At 42.7% G+C, this 19173-nt stretch overlaps 1 protein-coding gene across 3 annotated transcripts; it reads left to right on the top strand.

Moving 5' to 3' along the window:
• The first annotated feature begins 394 nt into the window (after window positions 1-394).
• On the top strand, window positions 395-19113 carry UBE2L3 (ubiquitin conjugating enzyme E2 L3). Of its 3 annotated transcripts, none has more exons than XM_080628465.1 (5): window positions 395-475; window positions 8958-9053; window positions 12864-13050; window positions 16318-16416; window positions 17265-19113. In XM_080628465.1, coding segments are annotated over exons 1-5 (411 nt in total). In that variant the 5' UTR covers window positions 395-448; the 3' UTR covers window positions 17267-19113. The 3 variants fall into 3 exon arrangements, 2 of the variants coding, with proteins under 2 accessions (XP_080484591.1, XP_080484592.1); XR_013957925.1 differs by having other exon boundaries at window positions 399-475; window positions 16318-17875; window positions 18356-19113; XM_080628466.1 differs by having other exon boundaries at window positions 413-475; window positions 16318-19113.
• Window positions 19114-19173: the final 60 nt, after the last annotated feature.

Raw genomic sequence — 19173 nt, 5'->3', positions numbered from 1 at the left:
CTGCAACTACAGGTCGGTGTCCTTTTCCCCACAATGATCCTGAATTTGGGGTGATGCCCAGTAAACAAAACAAGCCACGCCAGCATGTTAAAGCACTGCGCTAGGATTAAAACCGCACTGGGACAAAAGACATCACCGACTGCTGAAGGAAGGCGGGCAACCGGCCTCCAGCGACGGGCTGCCACAGGAGCCCCGGGGCGGGAGGCTGCAGGCGGACCCGGCCCGGCGCGCTCCTCCGCCCGCGGGACGGAGCCGTGCTCCCGCACGGGCGCTGCCCGGCCCGGCTCTGTGGGCAGCGCTGCAGCCGCCGGTGCGGGGCGGTGACCGCCGGGACCCGCGGGGAGCGCAGCCCCGTCAGCCCGCCCCCGCCGCCGCCCCAGGAAGCGCAGGGCTGTAGCGCCCGGCCCGCCGCCGCCATGCATTGTGGGGCGGCAGCAGCAGAGCCAAGATGGCGGCCAGCAGGAGGCTGATGAAGGTAATAGCTAGCGCCGCGCAGGGCCGGCGGGCGGGCGGCAGTGGGCACCCTTCTCTGCCTCGGTGCCCCTCCGGGTGCGGGGGGCATTGTTCCCTGCCGCGGCCCGGCAGGGCGGCCTCCTGCCATCCCCTCGGTGGCACTCCGGGCTGGAGCGACCGGAACGGGAGCAGCCGGCTCCTAGGCCGCGGCCGTGAGGGGCCGCGCTGTCTCTCCCGCCGCCGCCCGGTGCTTTAGCAGCGCTCCGCGACCCCTGGCCGCCCCCCGGCGCTGGGTAGGGGCACTCAGCGGCTGCCGCGGGCCGCAGTGGGCCGCCCCGTCCCCCTCCCTCGGGGGGCTCCTGCGGTGACTAAGCAAAGAGGAAGGGCTGGGGGGGAAGGAAACGGCGCTGCCGGGACGCCTCGCCCCCGCCCGGGGCCGGGGCTCTGCCCGGGGCGGTGTGAGGGGTCGCCCCGCCGGCAGTGGTGCCGCAGCCGCGGCGCTGTCCCTGGCCCTGCCCGCGGGAGGGCTCGGCCGGCCGTGGGGCAGCGCCCTGTCCTCCCGCTCTGCGGGAGGGGGTTGGCCCCTGTCCCGCTCCCCCCTTGCTGAGGAACCTTCCCCGGGCGCTCGGGGGAGAGATAATTTCGTTTTCGTTGTATGGGAGGGTGACCTCTTCCTTGTATGAGTAAGAGGTTTATTGCGCTGAAATGTGGACCTGGGTTCAGAAGTTTCCTCGTTCACTGCGGACACGGTACTTACTGTTTCTGTTTTCGCTGTGTTTGCTCGGAAGTGTGGATGATACTTGTGAATATAAACTCGGCCTCAGCTGGGCTTTAACCAGGAGCACGTTTAGTTTGTTGTGAAATACGGCTTGGGATTGTGTTTCTCCTTATTTAGCTTGAGGAGTACATACTTTTAGAAAATGGTGACCGTTGACCCCAAAGCATGCGAGTTTATTCTATGTGTTGTGTATAATTGCCAGTTAACATCACAAACTGCGTAGAATGGGGTTTGCCTGGGACGTGAATACACAGTGGTGTTAAGTTTAGTCATCTGTAAAGTGCTGTGGCAATGCCCTACAGTATTTGCATGCAGAGTGCCTGTAGCGTAAATCAATGAACTTCACAGGCTGGTCCTGTGAAACGTAGGGGAAAGGCCCTGCAACTGTCGAGTGATGTTTTAGCCTTACTAAAACCCCATCCCTGTGGGGTGCAGTGTACCCCTGCCTTAGGATCTGACAGATACGGGGGCGATCTGTTAAATAATACCTGTTTTGCAGCTGGCTTTGAGAACGTGGAGCCCCGATGGGGTGGGATTTCTCTAGGATGTGTAGATTGGTTGAAGTTGCGTTTCCTTAATTGTGCAGGCACATAATTAACCATTGCAACCTGGTTATTTTTGAAGAAACAAATAGCTCAGCGGTGCTTTCACAAAGCTATTTTTGTTGTTTAAAATGTGCTATGGACTGATTAAACATTAAATGGTGGATACGTTGTGTGCAGTCATTCATATATATTAAATTAGCAACAATTTAATTGTTCTTAGGGATCCTGATGAGAGGGCATTCATTTTGATAGCTGTTATGTTTTGTCACAACTTTAGTTTTCTCATCAGTGTGTCTGTTGCTTTATATTGAAATGAGGTTTCCCTTAGTTTCTGATAGTAAACAGCCATTTCATTCTGTATGTTTGCAAGCCAGCTTTTCTGCCTGTTTTGAACCAAATGTGTTAATTTTCCAAAAGCACATCACTATTATTCTGGTAGGGGAAAAACATGTTTCCAGTCATTCTTTCTTTTGAAATTTAAACCAGAACATTAAAATCTTGACATTAAAGTCAAAAATTGTTCTTAATATCTGCAGAGCCTCTTGCTGTTCAGTCCTGCTCCTCAGTTCAGTTCCAGTGTCCTTCTGAAACACTAGTTAGTGCTTTAATCTTCACTAAAATACTGTAAAAATGGATTTTGACAACATGACCTCCTTCTTTTCTGGAAAAACAGTGTGGCAGTTGCTGCTCGGAGGGAGGGGTGTAGGAAGGAAGGAAGGAGGCATCAGTTGCTTCCCTCTTACATCTTTACTTTCATTTTTATTGACTGACATTTGTGGGTTGTGTGTGTGTGTTTTGTGCCACTTAAGAGCTGTGAGGTGCTGCATCCCATGACTTGTAAAGGCTATTCAGTAAGTAGCCACCTTCATGCCTTTTGGAGAGTCGAGTCACAGCCCGAACAGCTTTGAGTTTTGCCATTCATCTCGGCAGGAACAAGGTAGAGCTCTTGTACAGATGATGTAATCTGGGTTGCTGCAGTGTGATGTTTCGGAGGTCCAGACTTGCATGTGTATCAACTCAGTATCATTGCTTAAGTTCCAAATGCACAGACCTGCTTTAAAAAGTCTTTCACTGTGGAGTTTTGCACTGTGAAAGAGTCTGTGGTGTGTCTTTCTCAGGGTTGTAGAATGCGTGTTTAAAGGAAGCAGAGGTTTTCAGTGTGTCACTCAATTATGTTTAATTTAGGATAAGCATTAGCTGTCTTCTCATTGAGCTAACTATCAAGTTTGTCTTCAGTAAGTGAGAGTAAACTTTGACCCTTTTATGGGTCACATAAAATAAAACTATTACCATTTCCTTCAGGTCTTGCCAACATTTTGAAGTGCTGCATTTTTTTGGGGCTCATGTCATGCATCGTAGCTATTGGTGTTAATCACAGTGGCTCAGAGAGGCTGCATGTAGTGGGCTCATAATAACATGCTGTCTGCCTGTAGAAAACTGGGACTATGAGTATAACTTTCCTCTTCCAGATGGAAATGGAGTCCTTTTCAGCTTGTGAAAGCCTTTTTATCTTCAGTTTGCGAGCCTCCTTGTGAAAGAAGCAGCACAATTTTACCATTGTGCTTGTACAGTTCACTTTTAAACATGAAGTCAAGTTATAACAGGAATAAGATTGTCTTGTTATCTCAGGGTCTATTTGAGCAGATTACCTTTCCTAGGCCAAATATCTTATTTATGGCCTGTTTTTGCAGAGCTTCTTACCATCAAATAGGCTAACTGAAGTTCTCTGTGCTGATTCACAAAAATCAGTGGAGATGTGCCCTTCCCAGTAGCACTCCTAGGTTAGCGAAATGTGCAATAAACATAGCTAATGAATCATATTCCAGTGACATCTGAGGTGGAGTTTTGATCTGTGAGCCACCATTACACCTCTTCAAAGAGCCACAGTTGTCAGATCTTGACTCCTTGTGAAATGTGAGAGGTGGGAATAAAGCAGTCTTTGTCAGGGATATGTTATGGATGATCTCTCAAGGTAAAAACAGACCAATGTCGAGTAATTATATTTAGGGAAGGATCTAAGGCTGCTTCTTTGAAGGGGGCTCCTTTGCTTCATGACCCTTTCTCATGAAAAGCAAACTGTCTCCAAACATGTATGATTGGGAACATAGATCTCCAAGAGACATACCAGAGATTTCAGTGAAATGCTTTTCACAGTTGCCACCCGCTAATGTAAAACAAGCCGTTCTCCAGCTGAGATCCATAGCCAAAAACTATGTGGAGAGGTAGTGGGTAGTTGTGAAGGGAAGGCTATTTCGGTGCTGGATAGTTGGAGTACTTATTTGATGGTGTACTAGTGTGTGGTACTGAGATGCACCTTCAACTGTTGTGTTTGGAGGAGGCTGTCCTGTCCCGTGTGTGGAGCTACTCCCTTCTGTGTTGATCTGTAATGGTGAGGTGTCTAAAGTCCACACTCTTGTTTTCTTGGGTTTAGTTGTTAAAGAAGTATCTTTATTATTAAAAATTGGAAACGGATTTGAAGAGTAGATAACGCTTCAGATACGTAGTGAGGTGTGCTGGCGATGTTTTAGTCTTACTGTGTTCATTCTGCTTCCACAATTGCAGTCAGACATTTATGCAACTGGTGAACTCTGTGACAAAAGCCAGGTACACGAGGCCACACCCAGGTACCTGCTGTGGATGGCTTGTGATCCCCAGTATGCTGGGGGCTGATGCACACCGAAGCCCTCTCAAAGAAAGAGGCTTTCAACAACTTTGATATTTGAAAAACAATTCTAAATTGGCTGAAACACCATTGCTGAGTAAGAAGGGAAATGTGGCTTTGAGCACTGTATGATTGTTCTTATGCAGACGTGAGAATAGTGATTCGTTTTCCCTTTTTGAAACTGAGAATTGGCAAAAGGATTTTTAATCAAATGAAAATACTTTGCCAAAAAGCAGAATTACTCAGTCAATAGAAGACATGAGCATGCAGGGTTGTAATGTTGCAGAGGTAACTTACTGATAGTTCTTGCAAGAGCTAGAATTTGTTTTGCGTTTTAGGTGGGTTTATGGCTTTGTTTTGATAAAGTCATGTTTTGTTTTAAGGTGTTTTAACGCTTCTCTGTATGAGGTTCAGAAAGTAAAACTGTGCCTTATCAGTGTTGTGGAGCCTGTTTATCTTTGTCATGCTGCTTTTAGAGAGCGTGTTTATAAATAGGGAAACACAAATTATAAATAGTAGAGAATCATGTTTTAGAGGTATTTCAGGAGACTTGCTTTTCTTTGGCATTTAATAGCATTTTGAGCTTGATGCAAAGCTTACTGAAGTCAGTGTGAGCTCTCAGGTGTATTCCCATATTCCTGGATTGCACTCCTACAACTGCTTGTCTGCATCTTCCTATCTGGCTTGGTTTGTTAGAGAAGTCCCAACACTTGAAAGGTGGATGGGCAAAACAATTGCAGGGTTTTAAATGACTCAGCTGCATTTTAAGCTGATGTAACTTTCATTTTCAATTTCAAAAACAGAATTTTGTTCTGAACAGCACAAACGATTACACAATATTGAAAATCAAAGTTTTAAACCCTTGTTATATGAGAGGTAGCGCATGCTTTTATGACCACCTTCAGCATTGTACTTGGAGATCAGGCACCACCTCTGAAACATTTTCTCCATTGCATGTGCTGTGCGTAACACTCTGAATACAGCCAAACTGCAAACAGCCCCTCTCAAGACAGCCTGTGTAATAAGGCTTTTCTGTTTCACAAATGGGGAAACCCAATGCAGCAAGGTTACGTGCAAGGTTGATAACAGTGGGCATGAAGGCTGACTGAAGTCCTTATTGCAGTCCTTCAACCTTTAGTTACGCTCCTCACTTGCTCCTTTAATTATGTTACTTGACGAAATGAAGGGGTGGAGGACAAGAAAAGGAATTAATCTGTTTACTGTCTGCCTAGACTTTTAAGTATTATTTTGAATTAAATATCTGGACTGTATCCTTTTACTACATAAAATAATTTTTGTCCCTTTGGACTTCTTCAAGCCCATGTTAAATGCAGCCTTCACTTTTAATCTGTGCTGTTTGGAAGTATTTAGTAGCTCGTTCACTTTTTTAGCAGTACATTTATACTGCAGTTGTGTCTGCCTCTGGAGCTCTGAGGCAGTTTGAGCTTTACTATGGGGTACTTATCATACACATTATATATATATATATATATATATATATATATATACACTTTACATACACAAGTATGATACTTGCCAGAGAAAAAAACAAAACACCTCCCCTCACACGCTTAAATAGTGAGTGGTGAATCTCATGGAGCTCTAAAAGTATGACTTATGGGTATAATATTGCATTGTATTTATGGGGACAGTAGAATGAAAACCAAGCTATTTGTAAGCAAGTCTAACATGGAATTGATTAGTTGGGAGTGACGTGAAATCTTAAACACTTTGGGTATAAGTGATTTCTCTTACAAATGAATTGGAGTCTGTCTTAAGCATGGAGTTCAGGCAAGTCCTCTGCCAAGGTAGGTTTGATTCTCTTTGCAGTCCTGCCTGTGTAGGAGGAAAAAAATTGCCTCATTTATCCCCATCTATTCCTGTTTTGGGGACCCAAGGCGGCAGCAGCAGCAGCAGCAGAAGCACAGGACATAGTCCTGATACACTGAAGTAATTTATCACTTTCTGGATTCTGAAAGTGAATTCCTGCAAAGGCTTCACAGGTCAGTTTAAAGAGGAAGATGTCCTGAATTGTTTTCAGCTAGTTCTTTAGTGTCCTTTAGACTGTTTATTTCCCTCTCTGGTGTGGTGGACTTGAGGGGAAAATGGGGAGCAATTTTCATAATTTCATACAAAATTTTACAATTTGGAATGATCTCTGTGCTGGATTCTTGCATTTCTTAATTCTGCATCCAGTTTTTTTAACCTGAATCTAGTTATGAAATCAGGTGTTCAGTTCTCCTGTAAGTGAAGCCATGCTTTTCTAGTTTGTTCTGTTAGCTTAATAGCACACTTGAATTGTGGAATCACAGTATTCCCTCTTTCTGTGTCTGGGCAATAGTTCTCTGGGCCAGAAGCAGTGTTAATGCCATCATCTGAACTTGTTCTGCATGGAAGCTGCACTCCCACTGGGACATTGTGGGGGACATTTCTGTCCTGTGTATGTTTTTAACGTAGTAACTAGAAAATTGTCCAAACTCATTTTTCTTTCCTTGTTTTAGAGTGAAGGTACTTGTGATGCATGTTTATTTATGCTTAAATACCTACTGGTTAATAGCTTATTTTGTTCCCAGTGTTTGATACATTACATTTAGTGTGGAATAGGATTTATCCCTTCTACATATTGTGGAGTAGTGGTTTGCCAGGACTTCACAGTTCTGTATGTGTAGGAAGTGAACTGCTCACAACTGAGTTAATGTCCTGACCCTGATGGGAGAGATGGTCTGGTTCAGTCAGACGCTGCCTCAGCTGCTGCTCTGAGCACTCAGCACTACCATGAGGCTGGATTTGCAGTTTCAGTGGGCAGAAAGGATCTCCTATAGCTGTGGTAATAAAGGTTATTTTCTTTTGAGTATTTTGGGTTGCTCTGTATCCCTGTAAATGTGCTTCATGGGATTATTGGGTGGGTTTAATATGTTTTCCTGCTTTAAGGAAATAGGATAATCCTCTTACCCTTTTCTAAAAAAAAAACCAAAAAACAAACCACCCAAACTGTGTGTGATGTTGTGTAAACCTAACAGCAGTGGAATCTGGGGATTAGTCCACAGGCCTAGACTGAATAGTTGGGTGCAGTGTGAAGATTGTATTGGGCATCCATTCAGCATCCAAGACTCCGAGGTTAAACTTCAATGTTCTGAGTATGCTCTTGATTTCGTGGGTGCAGTGGGTGGGAATGTAAATGTTCATCTGATGCGTGGCTGTCATGTGGGGTTTGGGTTTTTTTTCATGTGCGTTTGGAAATCTCATTTTCCCTTTGGGTTTTTATTGTGATGCTAAGTCTATGCAAGAGATTACTGTAAGTATTAAATCTCTGCCAGTCGAATGCAGAAAGGTTTGATCGAAGATGAACACAGAGCTGGTTTAGGAAAAAAACCTGGGCAGTAGAGCACTTATAGCAGGAAAACTGATCTTTCTTTGTTTTCAGGGCACAGTGCCTTTGCTGTAGTTGGTGGTTTATCAGTGATACACAGTTCAGTTCTGCAAACGCACTAGCGCCCAGTGAGGAGCTATGTGCTGCAGAGTGCTCCAGTGTTGCTGTATAAGCAACATTTTTCCTAGCCTATGTGGACATGCAGGCATGTGCTTCAGTTTTGAAAGCATCAGGAAAGCTTTGTATGTAACTGTAGAGGACTTCTGAATTTGAATTCAGTTGAATTGAAGAGAGAACTGCTGAATTCAACAGCAGAGGGCTACAGTTGCTGTTTGGGGATGGGGATAAGTGAAACCTTGAGGTGTTTCTTTTTAGGTCTCATGAAATACCCCACAGAGCGGTTGCTACAGTAGGGCTTATACATAATTTTAAATATAAAATGCCCAAATACTTGTTTTGGTGATACCTGGATCACCAACTGATCAAAAGTGGTTTGACTGGAGCAGAAAGGTATCCTGTTCAAGAGTGAACAGCTATGAAAAGAGGTATCTTAATATATACTGGTTTAGTACAAAACAGAGATAAAGCTGTGATTTCTAAAGTTACTGGTCTAAATAAGGCTAGTTTGGCTTAGACTGATATTTTCCTGAGTTTGTATCAATTTAAGCAGATCATGCAAGAATTTGTTAGTTTTCAGGTGAAATAATTGGCCTGTTCAGTGGCTTTATCTCTGTTTTAAACTGTTAGGAAAGAATTCTTCCAAATCACTGCTTTTCTTCATGTAGCCCTAAGATACGCTTTATTTCTGGGCCTCACCGTTATCAGTAGTCTATTACCAAAGGCACGGGTTTGCATTTGAGATACAAAAACACTTTTAAATGCATTTTACTTTGTTGTGTCTGTAACGATCGTAATAACAATGTGGGGTTGTATTTTCCTGACACACACACACACAAAAGTGGGTTTTTAATCCCTTGACTCAGAGAATTTTACTTCTCACAGCGCACCATTTCATTTCTTGTCTGTGTGGGCTGTACCACTGAAACCTCAAACTTCTTAAAGAAACCCACGTTGACCTCTGAGTGTTTTGAAAAGTGAACATGAGCATCTTTCTTAGTACTGTCACTAACTTACACTTTGTTTTTTCAGGAGCTTGAAGAAATCCGCAAATGTGGAATGAAAAACTTCCGTAATATCCAGGTTGATGAAGCTAATTTATTGACCTGGCAAGGGCTTATTGTTCCTGTGAGTACAGATCACTCCTTATTCCAATGAGCTTTAAAATAAACTGAGGATCATTTCTACCTCATAAATCCACATCTCAGTAGCGCTGCTGGTGACCGTTAATGTTTGCACCCTGACAGTCTCTTTGATTATTATAAACCCTGGCTTTCACAGGGTTGTTCATAAATACAGTGTAAGTTTATTCAGCAGCATCTTAAACATACTCTGGGCAGTGGAATGTGCTCCTGGATTTCATTCTTGTCTCTTTTCAGACCTCTTGTGTGATCTCCCTGTCTCCTTTTATTTGAGTGTCTTCTGTGTTTGGTTTTATCGCAGACTGATAATGTTAGGAGGTGGTTCTTGCAACTAGCCTGAAGAAAAATCCATATGTAATTGAAAGGTCTGTGGTCAATACCTACTTGGATGCTTCCTTATTGTAGGCCTGGTCCAACACGGGGCTGCAGCTGGCAAGCGCTGTGGACTCTGCTGGCACTGGGTTACTTGGGAGGGTGTTGGAAGTGGGGAGCAAATGCAGTTTGTGGTTTATTACATTAAGCTTAAAGTACAATATCTGAAAAAAAAAGATATTAAATATTTTGTTTACTCCGTAATTTGTTTTAATCGACTGGCTGCATTTCTAGGATAAAATTGAGTACTGGAAAAAGTTTGATGCCAGGAAAGGGCTTAGGTTTTCAGAAGTGAGCTTTTAAACGGAAGTCTCTTTATTTAGGCATTAATTAATGCCAAAACAACTCAATTCATTTTTTTTAAAGCACTGCAGTCTTGTAAGAGAAGTTTGATAGAAGTAGATAACTGCTGTATCAGTCAAATAGAGAGGGGAAAGCAGGGAATCTGGTATATTGAATTCAGTGGTTGAAAGTCACTTGGTTTTTCACCTCTTGTAATTTCTGCTGTCATGGCCCATGCTCCCTTTGTTACGTGAGCTACTTCCAAGCCTGCAGCAGTAGAGGCTGTGCCACTGCTGGGCATCGGTTCTGCTTTTCATTGGGGGCTGCCTGAATGGTCACACTGAAACCACAACCAGTGGCAACCTGGTTTTGTATTATAAGACCTTGAGACATCTCTTTAGCAGTGCTGCTGCTTTGTTAGTTGGAGGCCATTCCTGAATTCAGGTCATGCAGGCTGAGGTAATAGCTAGGCCTTTAAATACTGTAGAACACCTTTAGTTTACTGCTTACTTGTATCCCTGAAGGAATTCCTTGGAGTGGTTGAGGCTACTCTTGCAAATAAAGCAAGCGGGATTTGACATTAAAATGTGACAGATCTTTAATAAGCCACTTGGATATTTGTGGTTCATGTGTAACAGTTTGCTGCTTTGATAAAACTGTGAAGCAGTGTAAGACTGGTAAATATGAATGATAAAGCAAAACATCAAAATATTTATTCCTGTTAAAATCCTCAATATGTGGTGTACAGCATCTATTTTAGCATTTTCTGCTCACTAGAAACCTACTGGTTGTTTTGCAAAGGTTCACAACATTCTAAGTGTTTAGATGCAGTAAACCATGCTTCATACCTGCCTTGTGGTCTATAACAGGCCCTGTTACAAAGGAAATAGCCTTAAATTTACTAATGATTGCTAAAGTTAAGAGGGAATTTTGTCATGAAATTACAGTTCCTATAGTAATTAACTGTTGTGTTGTAAGTGTTCGAAGAGTAGTATAGTTTAGTATTTTAAGGATATGCTATAGAAGATGCTTTAGTCTTAGCATGATTTTGTAGCTGTTGCAATGCTGCAGTTGATGGCTTCAAGCTGTAATGCACAAGCTGGTTGCCAGTTTAGTTTTTGCTTTTGAAGTTTTACATGCTGCTTCCAGTTTAGACAATGTTCCTGCTTTGTGTTTAAAGATCTATCACTCCTACTTCAGCAGGACTAACCAGTTATCAATTGTTACACTATAACTAGGCATTATGTTGGTCAGCTGCTTAGTGAAGGTGTGAGAGATTCAAAGGTTGGTATTTTTATCACTGTTCATGCAGAATTGCTGTGAACAATACTGCTTTAAAAGGTTTTGTTGTGTGTAACATACTTAGTTCTCCTGAACCACTGTTAGTTCTTAAGGGTGTTTGCTCAGTTGAGAAGCAAATTGAAGACAGCTTGTCAACTCCTTTTCCTATTCCGTAGAATAAGATAGTTTATGTAGTTTGTACTGTGGTAAAGGTACACTGTTTGATTTCAACATCAAAACAAGTCTATCTGCCCCAGGCTCCTTGTTCTTGTCAGGTACAGTTGGTGTACTGTGAGTTTCCTGTCACTTAAGCAAAGCTGCTTGCTATGGACAAACTTTTGCAGAGCAAGAATACTCCAAGTGAATGTTATGTTTGTCACTTGTGTTTTGGTATTTATGATTCTGCTTCTCTCCCTTGTCAGTGTCAAAACAAATATAACAAATAATTGGAACTTGATTGCTTGAGTATTCTGGTTTGTCTGTTTAAAACATGAACAACTCTTTACATACATTTTTTTGTTCAATTTATTGGTGAGTTATAGTGAAGGACTATTCTGACTGAAAATCAAGCAGAAAATGGACATTTTAAAGCCAGGTCCGTTCCCAAATCAGTTCAGTGAACATCCTCACAAACTATACTATGTGATGGAGACAAGAGCAAGTGAGCTGCAGGGGAAGAGGGCACTAACTGCTGAAGTTGTCACCACCACCACAAATTACTTGTAAAACTTCCAAAGCTACCTAAAGGGTTGCTTGGATAAGAAGTGGTTTTTGAGCCACAACAGTTACCTTTCCTTGACCACAGAAATCATTGCCATATTTAGAAATGCACAGCCAGGCATCTCCATATGGATAAAACTAAAACTAAGTGTGTTCTGTTGAATAGTATTTTAATAGAACACTCCTCACCCCCAAATATTAGTAAACCTTTTTCAACTCCTGGGGTGGGTTTGATTGCAGGGATTGGTTTGGTTGCTCATGAAGAATGTGTGTGGTTGTGCTTCAGTCTAACTGGAAACTTTCATCCTTTGATTCTTGTTCCCAGAGTGTTTGGACAGGCTTCGTGCCATAGTTACTGTTTTCGGTGCAGAATGGTGTTTTCATAAGCTCTACATGTAGCAATGGTTTGTTTTTCTTCTGCAGTTAGCATCTGAAGCACTATCAATAGTCTCACAGGTTTTCTAAATGAGATTCTGGGCATTGTTTTTTCTGTTGCAGCATGAAGAACTACTTGGCTTACTTCAGGTTTCTCTCATCATGCTCCTTCAACAATGATCTGATAAGAGTGGGTGCTAAAACTGTGTACAAATTCAGAATGTTCTCATCAGCAGACGCAGTGGATATCTATCTTTAGTGCTGTTGAATACTCAGCACATTTCTGTGTAGTCAGCACAAAAATGTTCTCGGAACATACAGGGAAATCTGACAAATCAAATTGCTTTGCTGTGTTGTGAGACACGTAAAATAGCTAGGTTTAGAGAGAGTAATTTTCCTTGTCAGCTTCCTGTTTGTATCTCAACAGGTTTACACTGCTTTTTGGAACACAAAGTTGGGAGTGAAGCTACCTATTAGATAGGACTTTTGAGTTTGGAGTAAATGGGACTGGATGCTTTCTTACCAGTAGAAATGTCGGCTCATTTCAGAACAGTGGTAAACTGTTTTTCCAGGGTGAACACAAAGGTAGAGGCTGTTGTGCCTTTCTCTTACCAAATAGGTTTTTATGTTTCCTGACACACAGATACAGCAGTATGTGTTGGAAAAAAGTGCCTTTAGAAGATTGATAGAAGCCTGGAGCACGCTTTTACTTAATTGTATCCATTAAAATATACCAGATTCTTGACATTCTGCCTTCCTGTTGCAGGACAATCCTCCGTATGATAAAGGAGCCTTCAGAATTGAAATCAACTTCCCAGCAGAATATCCATTCAAACCTCCTAAGATTACATTTAAAACAAAGATCTATCACCCTAACATCGATGAAAAGGGGCAGGTTTGTCTGCCAGTAATTAGTGCTGAAAACTGGAAGCCAGCAACCAAAACTGACCAAGGTAGGACTCCATGTGGAGAAGGAACTGGGTATCAAAACGCTTGTATTGTGTTTAAATGTAAAGCTTGTCAGCAGGTCACTGCTCTTACGGCATACTCATTGTCATAAGATTTGTGTCATGAGTCAGGTGCTGTGAGCAACTCTTGTGGAATCTCGTTTTGTTGTTGGAACTGAAGGTGATGACACTGACGCGTGGCACTGCCTCCTCCAGGAAACCACAACACTCTTCGTGACTGAGGAGTTTATCACGGGCGTGTGCTCGATGTGCCTAAAACCTCTGGTGGTATTTTGTCAGGGGGTTATTTCCTGTTTCTTTTTAAACAGTAACTTTATGGTTCAGAGGTGTTCATGACATTCCTGTACCTAAGGACCTAAACCTCAAGGCTTTGTGTAGCGCTCTCTGCCGTGTGGCTCAGTGATTTGAACGCAAGGTTTGAAATATCTAGGGATTCATAAACAAAACCTGATACCATAATGCAAATAAACTCTTAGATCTTAAAAGATCACTGCTGTGAGGTTTGCTGTGTCGAGTGCCTTTGGATAAGAATTCAAACACTTTAAGGAAAAAAGTTTCATCAGGTTCTGTGGCAGACTGAGAGTGAGATCCGAATTGGGGTTTATTTCTGTTGTTGCTTCCCTTTAGTTGGGGTGAGAATTTCATGTTTTCAGTCAGGTAGTGATTGGTTTGATATTAAGCATTTATTATTTTACCTATAGAAAGAGCAGACATCCTTGAACTGTGTATTTTTTAATAACACTAATTCAAATGAGTAGCAGTTCAGTGCAGGAGCTTCAGTGACACAGAAGTGTTTTGCTCTGTAGGAAGAGGTAGTTTCTTCTTTCAGTCCTCTGTAAGGTTATTTTCATTTGAACTGTGTTGCTGATAGTAGGCGATGCTGTACGGAAGATTGCTTTTTTCTGTGTGCTAACAAAACTACTCACAGTTTGCATGATTTTGCCACAAAGATAAAATAGGAAAATTCCTGTAGTTCTTTCAGTAAAGACCAAGCAGTTGAATGTTGGGGAAAGCCAAAGGGGCAGCAAAAAGAACCAGTGAGGATCCTTACCATTTGTGGTTGATTAATTCCGACTATACAGGACAAAGATCCTTGGGCAGCATGTAATGGAAACAATATGTAGCAGGTTTCTGTTAACACCTTGGCACTTGGTTTAATCTTAGGAGTCTTCTCTTGTGAAGTAAAGGAACCATACGTCTGCCTAGCTTGAAATGCAAGTGGCATTAGTTGTGGAACTGCTGAAACAGTGGTTTGCATGCAGGAAGTAGTCAGTGTCTCCCTGAGAAAGAGCAATTCCTTTTTTAACTGAGTGAATAAAAGCTGTGCTAAAATCAGAATCTGGAACAAACCCTGGGTACCAAAATACTGCAAATCTCTCAATTTCTGCTGTTTTCTGGTCTTCCATCTGTCTTTTAACTCTTTCTTCAAGAAGTTGTTTTAGTGTCAGCATCTGTTGTTACTACATGGTTGCATGAATGTGCAACAATGCTATTACAGCCCTGCTCAAGTGCCTGTTCCGTTTTCTTCTGAACTCTTCTGCACTGAGACATGAACTCCAGTAATGCAAGGTGATCAGTGCAGCATCCAAGTGTTTGGTTTTGATAGCCAGTTGTCAAGAACAGGGAGAGATTAGGTTCAGCGTAAGTTACTAGTTTGCCTTTCATGGACTAAATGTGCATCTTAGTGCTGTACTTTCTATTAATTTATGCTTACTATTAATACAGACCTTTGTGATGTTATCATTTTAAAATGCTGTGGGTATCGAGGAAGCTCCTCAACAGCTTGTGTGTTAACCTTAACACAGTAACACTTTCTCTATGGTGCTTTAGTGAGTTTTTTCTCAGCAAGAAGGGATTGTTGCATGTGGTATCGATGCCGATTTCATGAGTAATGATCAATATGATGACAGTTGTCAGAAGCCCAGGACTGGCGAGTTCCTGCCAAGTGAGCTAGTATCATTTATCAATTCCTTAGGTAGCTGTTGCAGTTTAAGCTGTGGCTTGTGGTAAGAACTGTTCCTGTTCAGCAGTATAGTGACGGGTGTGCTTCTCTGGATTTTGAGTGTTTGTTTTGAGGTGTCTTCCCCATTCCTGTCAGATCAGGGTGGAAAAGAATATGAGCATGAAAAAATCAGTGCTCTTAAAGAAGCCATTCTGGTATCCTGGCATCTACTGGAGTGACCAGCATTGTAGGAACTGACCCTGCAAAACTAGGGAGGATCTGGTTAAACTGCGAAGTGGCAGCTTCGGAACAAGCGATGGGCTCCGAGGTGTAGCTGAATTGTGGAGCTCCCTGCAGCTGGGGGGGTTGGTTTGTTGGGTGAGCTCAGGAGGAGGCAGCTGGATCTCCAGTTCCGTTCCACTTGCTTTGGAAACTCTTGGGGTGCTGCTTTGTGTTAACTCTGGGTAGCCCAAACTTCTCTCAAATGGAGTATTAATATTGTTGCACAGCAAAGTGCATTTCCTGTGTCCCCACTTTCTGTAGGCTTGCCCAGTTACACGCACACCTTTTAGCAGATGGACATGAGAGCTCCCGCCCACTGTGACCTGTCTGGCTTTAATTGGTTGGGGGAATGTATATGGGGAAAATGTAGCAATAAATGTCACTGTGGTGTGAGGTTCGCAGCCTGAGTGTCCCGTACAGCTCAGTTACTTTAAGAATGACATTTCCTTTGAAAGTGATGGGGAATGTTGATGAAATGGCTGTACACAGGGGGGTGAAAAGCATTCCTGTAGTTCTTACCCATCTGTTTGCTCAGGGTATCTCTGCCAGTGGATGCATTTGGCAGTTCAGAATAAAGGGAGGAGTTGTGCCCTGTAAGTAAGAATTGTAGATAAGGAAAGCTGAGAAATGGTTTCTAAATGCATTCTGGTTACTGCTGTGTTATTGTGACAGGTGATAGGAAAAATGCTTCACAATGGAAATCCCCTTGTCACCCAAGCCCTTTTAGATGGACTTGTCCATGAAACACAGGCCGTAGTATTTTGGATGAGATGCCAGTTACATGGGAAATAGTTTGTAGTGTGTTTTGGTCTCTGTTCAAGTTTTGTTTACAAATAGGATTTTCTGGCGTTCATTCACAGTCATTGAACTCAGTCTTGGCACATTGCTATGGCTCATTCATACCCAGGTTTATGGGATGCATTTAAAGGCAGTTAAAGCTCTTTTCTCACTGGGGAACTTTGCTTGCACTTTGATTTTTTTCAAAATGAACCATCTTGGCCTGACGGTGTTTATACTTCTTTTGACAGTAATCCAGTCCCTCATAGCACTGGTGAATGATCCACAGCCTGAGCACCCCCTTCGGGCTGACCTAGCTGAAGAATACTCTAAGGACCGTAAAAAATTCTGTAAGAACGCTGAAGAGTTTACAAAGAAATATGGTGAAAAGCGACCAGTGGACTAAAACCTGACACAGTTGGTGTCAGCAACGTATGATAGAAGATCGGAGCAGTGCATTTGAGACACCCTGTAAAGCAGGACTCTATGGAAAATTGACAAGTGCCACCTTTCGGTGTTAACTTGTGGCTGTTACTAACTTTCTACAGTTTTCTTAATCAAAAGTGGGCTAGGTAACCTGTAAAGAAAGGATTAAAATTTAAGATGTTCTAGTTCTGCTTTCTTTGTTTAAAAATCACTGCTTCAATATACTTTAAAGTATGCTGTTTTCTTTTTCTTGTCAGAATTTATCAAAAATATCTTAGACTTATATTCTGCCCTTAAATTGAAAAGGTTGCGGCTGTCACTTATTTTTTCTGCAGTTCCCACTATCTTGAGTTCACTCAGTTCTTTATTGGATTTCATCCCCCTCCCCAAGCCGATGTCTTAGAAAAGAATATCCCAGTTCTGGCAGAAAATGATTGAGTGTTTGGCAGTTTTGTTTACTTTTCCTTCCAAATGTTGCACTGTGCTTTGTGGGACTTGCTGCAAGTTCCCCTTAACTTCAGTTTGTAACATAATAAACCAACAGATCCCACAAAACCAATCAGAAATAATGTCCAGGTCCTATGTAAATCTGGCTGATGTTACTACCAAATGTTTATTAAATGGGGAAACCCAAGTTTTTTGTGTGCGTCATTGAATTAAAATATGGCTCATGTCCTGCTTTTGGAAAATTTTGGGGAAAAAATTCTATAGCGAGTGAGTAGTGGAATGTGATTACAAACTTCTTTCACTTCTGTTCCTAACACCTCTGCAGAGCAGCTGGGGACGCGCACCCACAGAACAACAGCCCAGCCAGTTCAGAAGAGTTTCAGAAACTGGGGACCAAGAGGTACCAAAGCGATAAACTGTGTTTTGAGTTAAAAATTGGTCATCTGGAGATGCTAATTTTGAATTCAGGTACTAAATCTGGCAGCACTGCTGCCCATCTTGGAACACTTTTCCATCAGAATGCATACCAAATATCCATGTATTAATGGGATGGCACTTGTGCCATGTGCCAGCCCAATGGCTGCACAGCTCTGACTGAGAATGGGAGGAGAGCAGGGCTGAGCACTAACCTGTAAGGGAGTGCGCTTCACTGCTGCTGCTTCTGTGTTGTGAAACCGCACAGGTTAGATGATGTAATGAGTGTGTCAGGTCTCATTCTGTCATTCTAACCTCATCAGGCAGAGCTGTGTTCCTGCTGCTGCCGGGCCCCCTGCACATGCTGAAGGGGGAAGCCCTTTCTGCTCAGAACTGCGCGTCCTTTACTGCGCCTGTTGCTTTCTGCCTACGCCACTTCTTCCCCAGCCTAAATCGTGACCATAGCTCCAGTCAAACTGCCATACAGTCAAACTGCCGCCTCCTCCCGCCTCTTGAACTTGGGTAGGTTACGAAGCAAATCTCCACAAATCCACAGGGATCAGGGAGCACATATCATTGTGATATGCAGGAAGTTGAGTTAGAAAATCCCTCGTACCCAGGTGGTTGTCTGCACTCCTAAATTCAGATTTAATACAGCCTCTGCCTTTGCAACCTTTCAGAACTAGTGTGTCAAGCAGTAGGTCTCTTTTGGTTTTAATGTCTTGTATATTTGCTATTTCTTCATTCATCCCTCCCATCCAGCTTTCATTTCGATTTAGTGTAAACAATGACAGCCCAGTACCTCACCTCTGAAAGTACTTTGTTTTTATAAGTTAGGGAGCTAAGACATTTTATGTTTTAAGTGTTCTTAGACAGATTCTTTGGCAGGTAAATAAACCACATTCACCTTATTTACGGAAACTTGCATTTCCTGAGTGTTTTCAGGCTTGTGAGAGCACTGTCTATTACCAAATTTTCACATCTCTGTGTCTTCATTTGCAGAAAGTTGGTACTGATTTTGTTTCATTCATGCTCGGATTCATAATAAAACAATGCCAAATTATCTGTCAAGCTGAAGTGTGTAACTTCCGCATCACGTGAGTCACTGTACCTTTCGATCATGTCTGTGGGCATGGAAGCTCGCCATCCTTGAGATTTTATTTAAAACAAGACTGTAGCACTAGTTGGCTGCCCTCGTTACTACTCAATCGCATACTTTCTGGTTGTGAGCCTCTCAGGTCAAAGACTGCGTTTCTCTGAACCGGTGTGACTCGGATGCCATTGAAGGGAGCTGGAAGGGCTGTGTAACACGAGGAGCTCCAGCCCATCCCTGCAGGCCTACAGCAGCGCTACACCAGCTATTCCGATTTCATCTGCAAAGGTCACATAGAAGACAGATATTGCCATCAGTTCTCTGGGTGTGTTCGGCATAGTTCATTTTCTAAACTACGAGATGTGTAACCCAAGTGATGGCTTTTGTTTGTAGGCAGCCCTCTGGAAAAAGACAGATCAGATACTGTGCTGTATGCTTGAAGTCTGAGGAAAATAAATCACAGTGTGAAGTCTGAGAAAAATAAATCGCAGTATGAAGTCCTATGTTAACTCAGGAAATCAAGCTCTTGTTCTCTCCAGTTCCCTAAGCCATGCTGAATTCTAAACGTGCAGTTTAATATCCAAAATACAACATGCTGGTGAAACTACACCCAGGAGTACTGGTATAGGCTTCCTGCAATTCCATTCTGCTGCCCTAATAAAAATTTGCTCTCAAAGGCTTTGTGGCATGGTTTTCTTTTCAGAAATGGGGGATTTAGACTTGTTTT

The sequence above is a fragment of the Psittacula echo genome (genome assembly GCF_963264785.1).
Source record: "Psittacula echo genome assembly, chromosome: 13".
Lineage (NCBI taxonomy): Eukaryota > Metazoa > Chordata > Aves > Psittaciformes > Psittacidae > Psittacula > Psittacula echo.
Note: the sequence above shows the minus strand (reverse complement) of the source record. Positions and strands in the feature narration are given on the sequence as shown.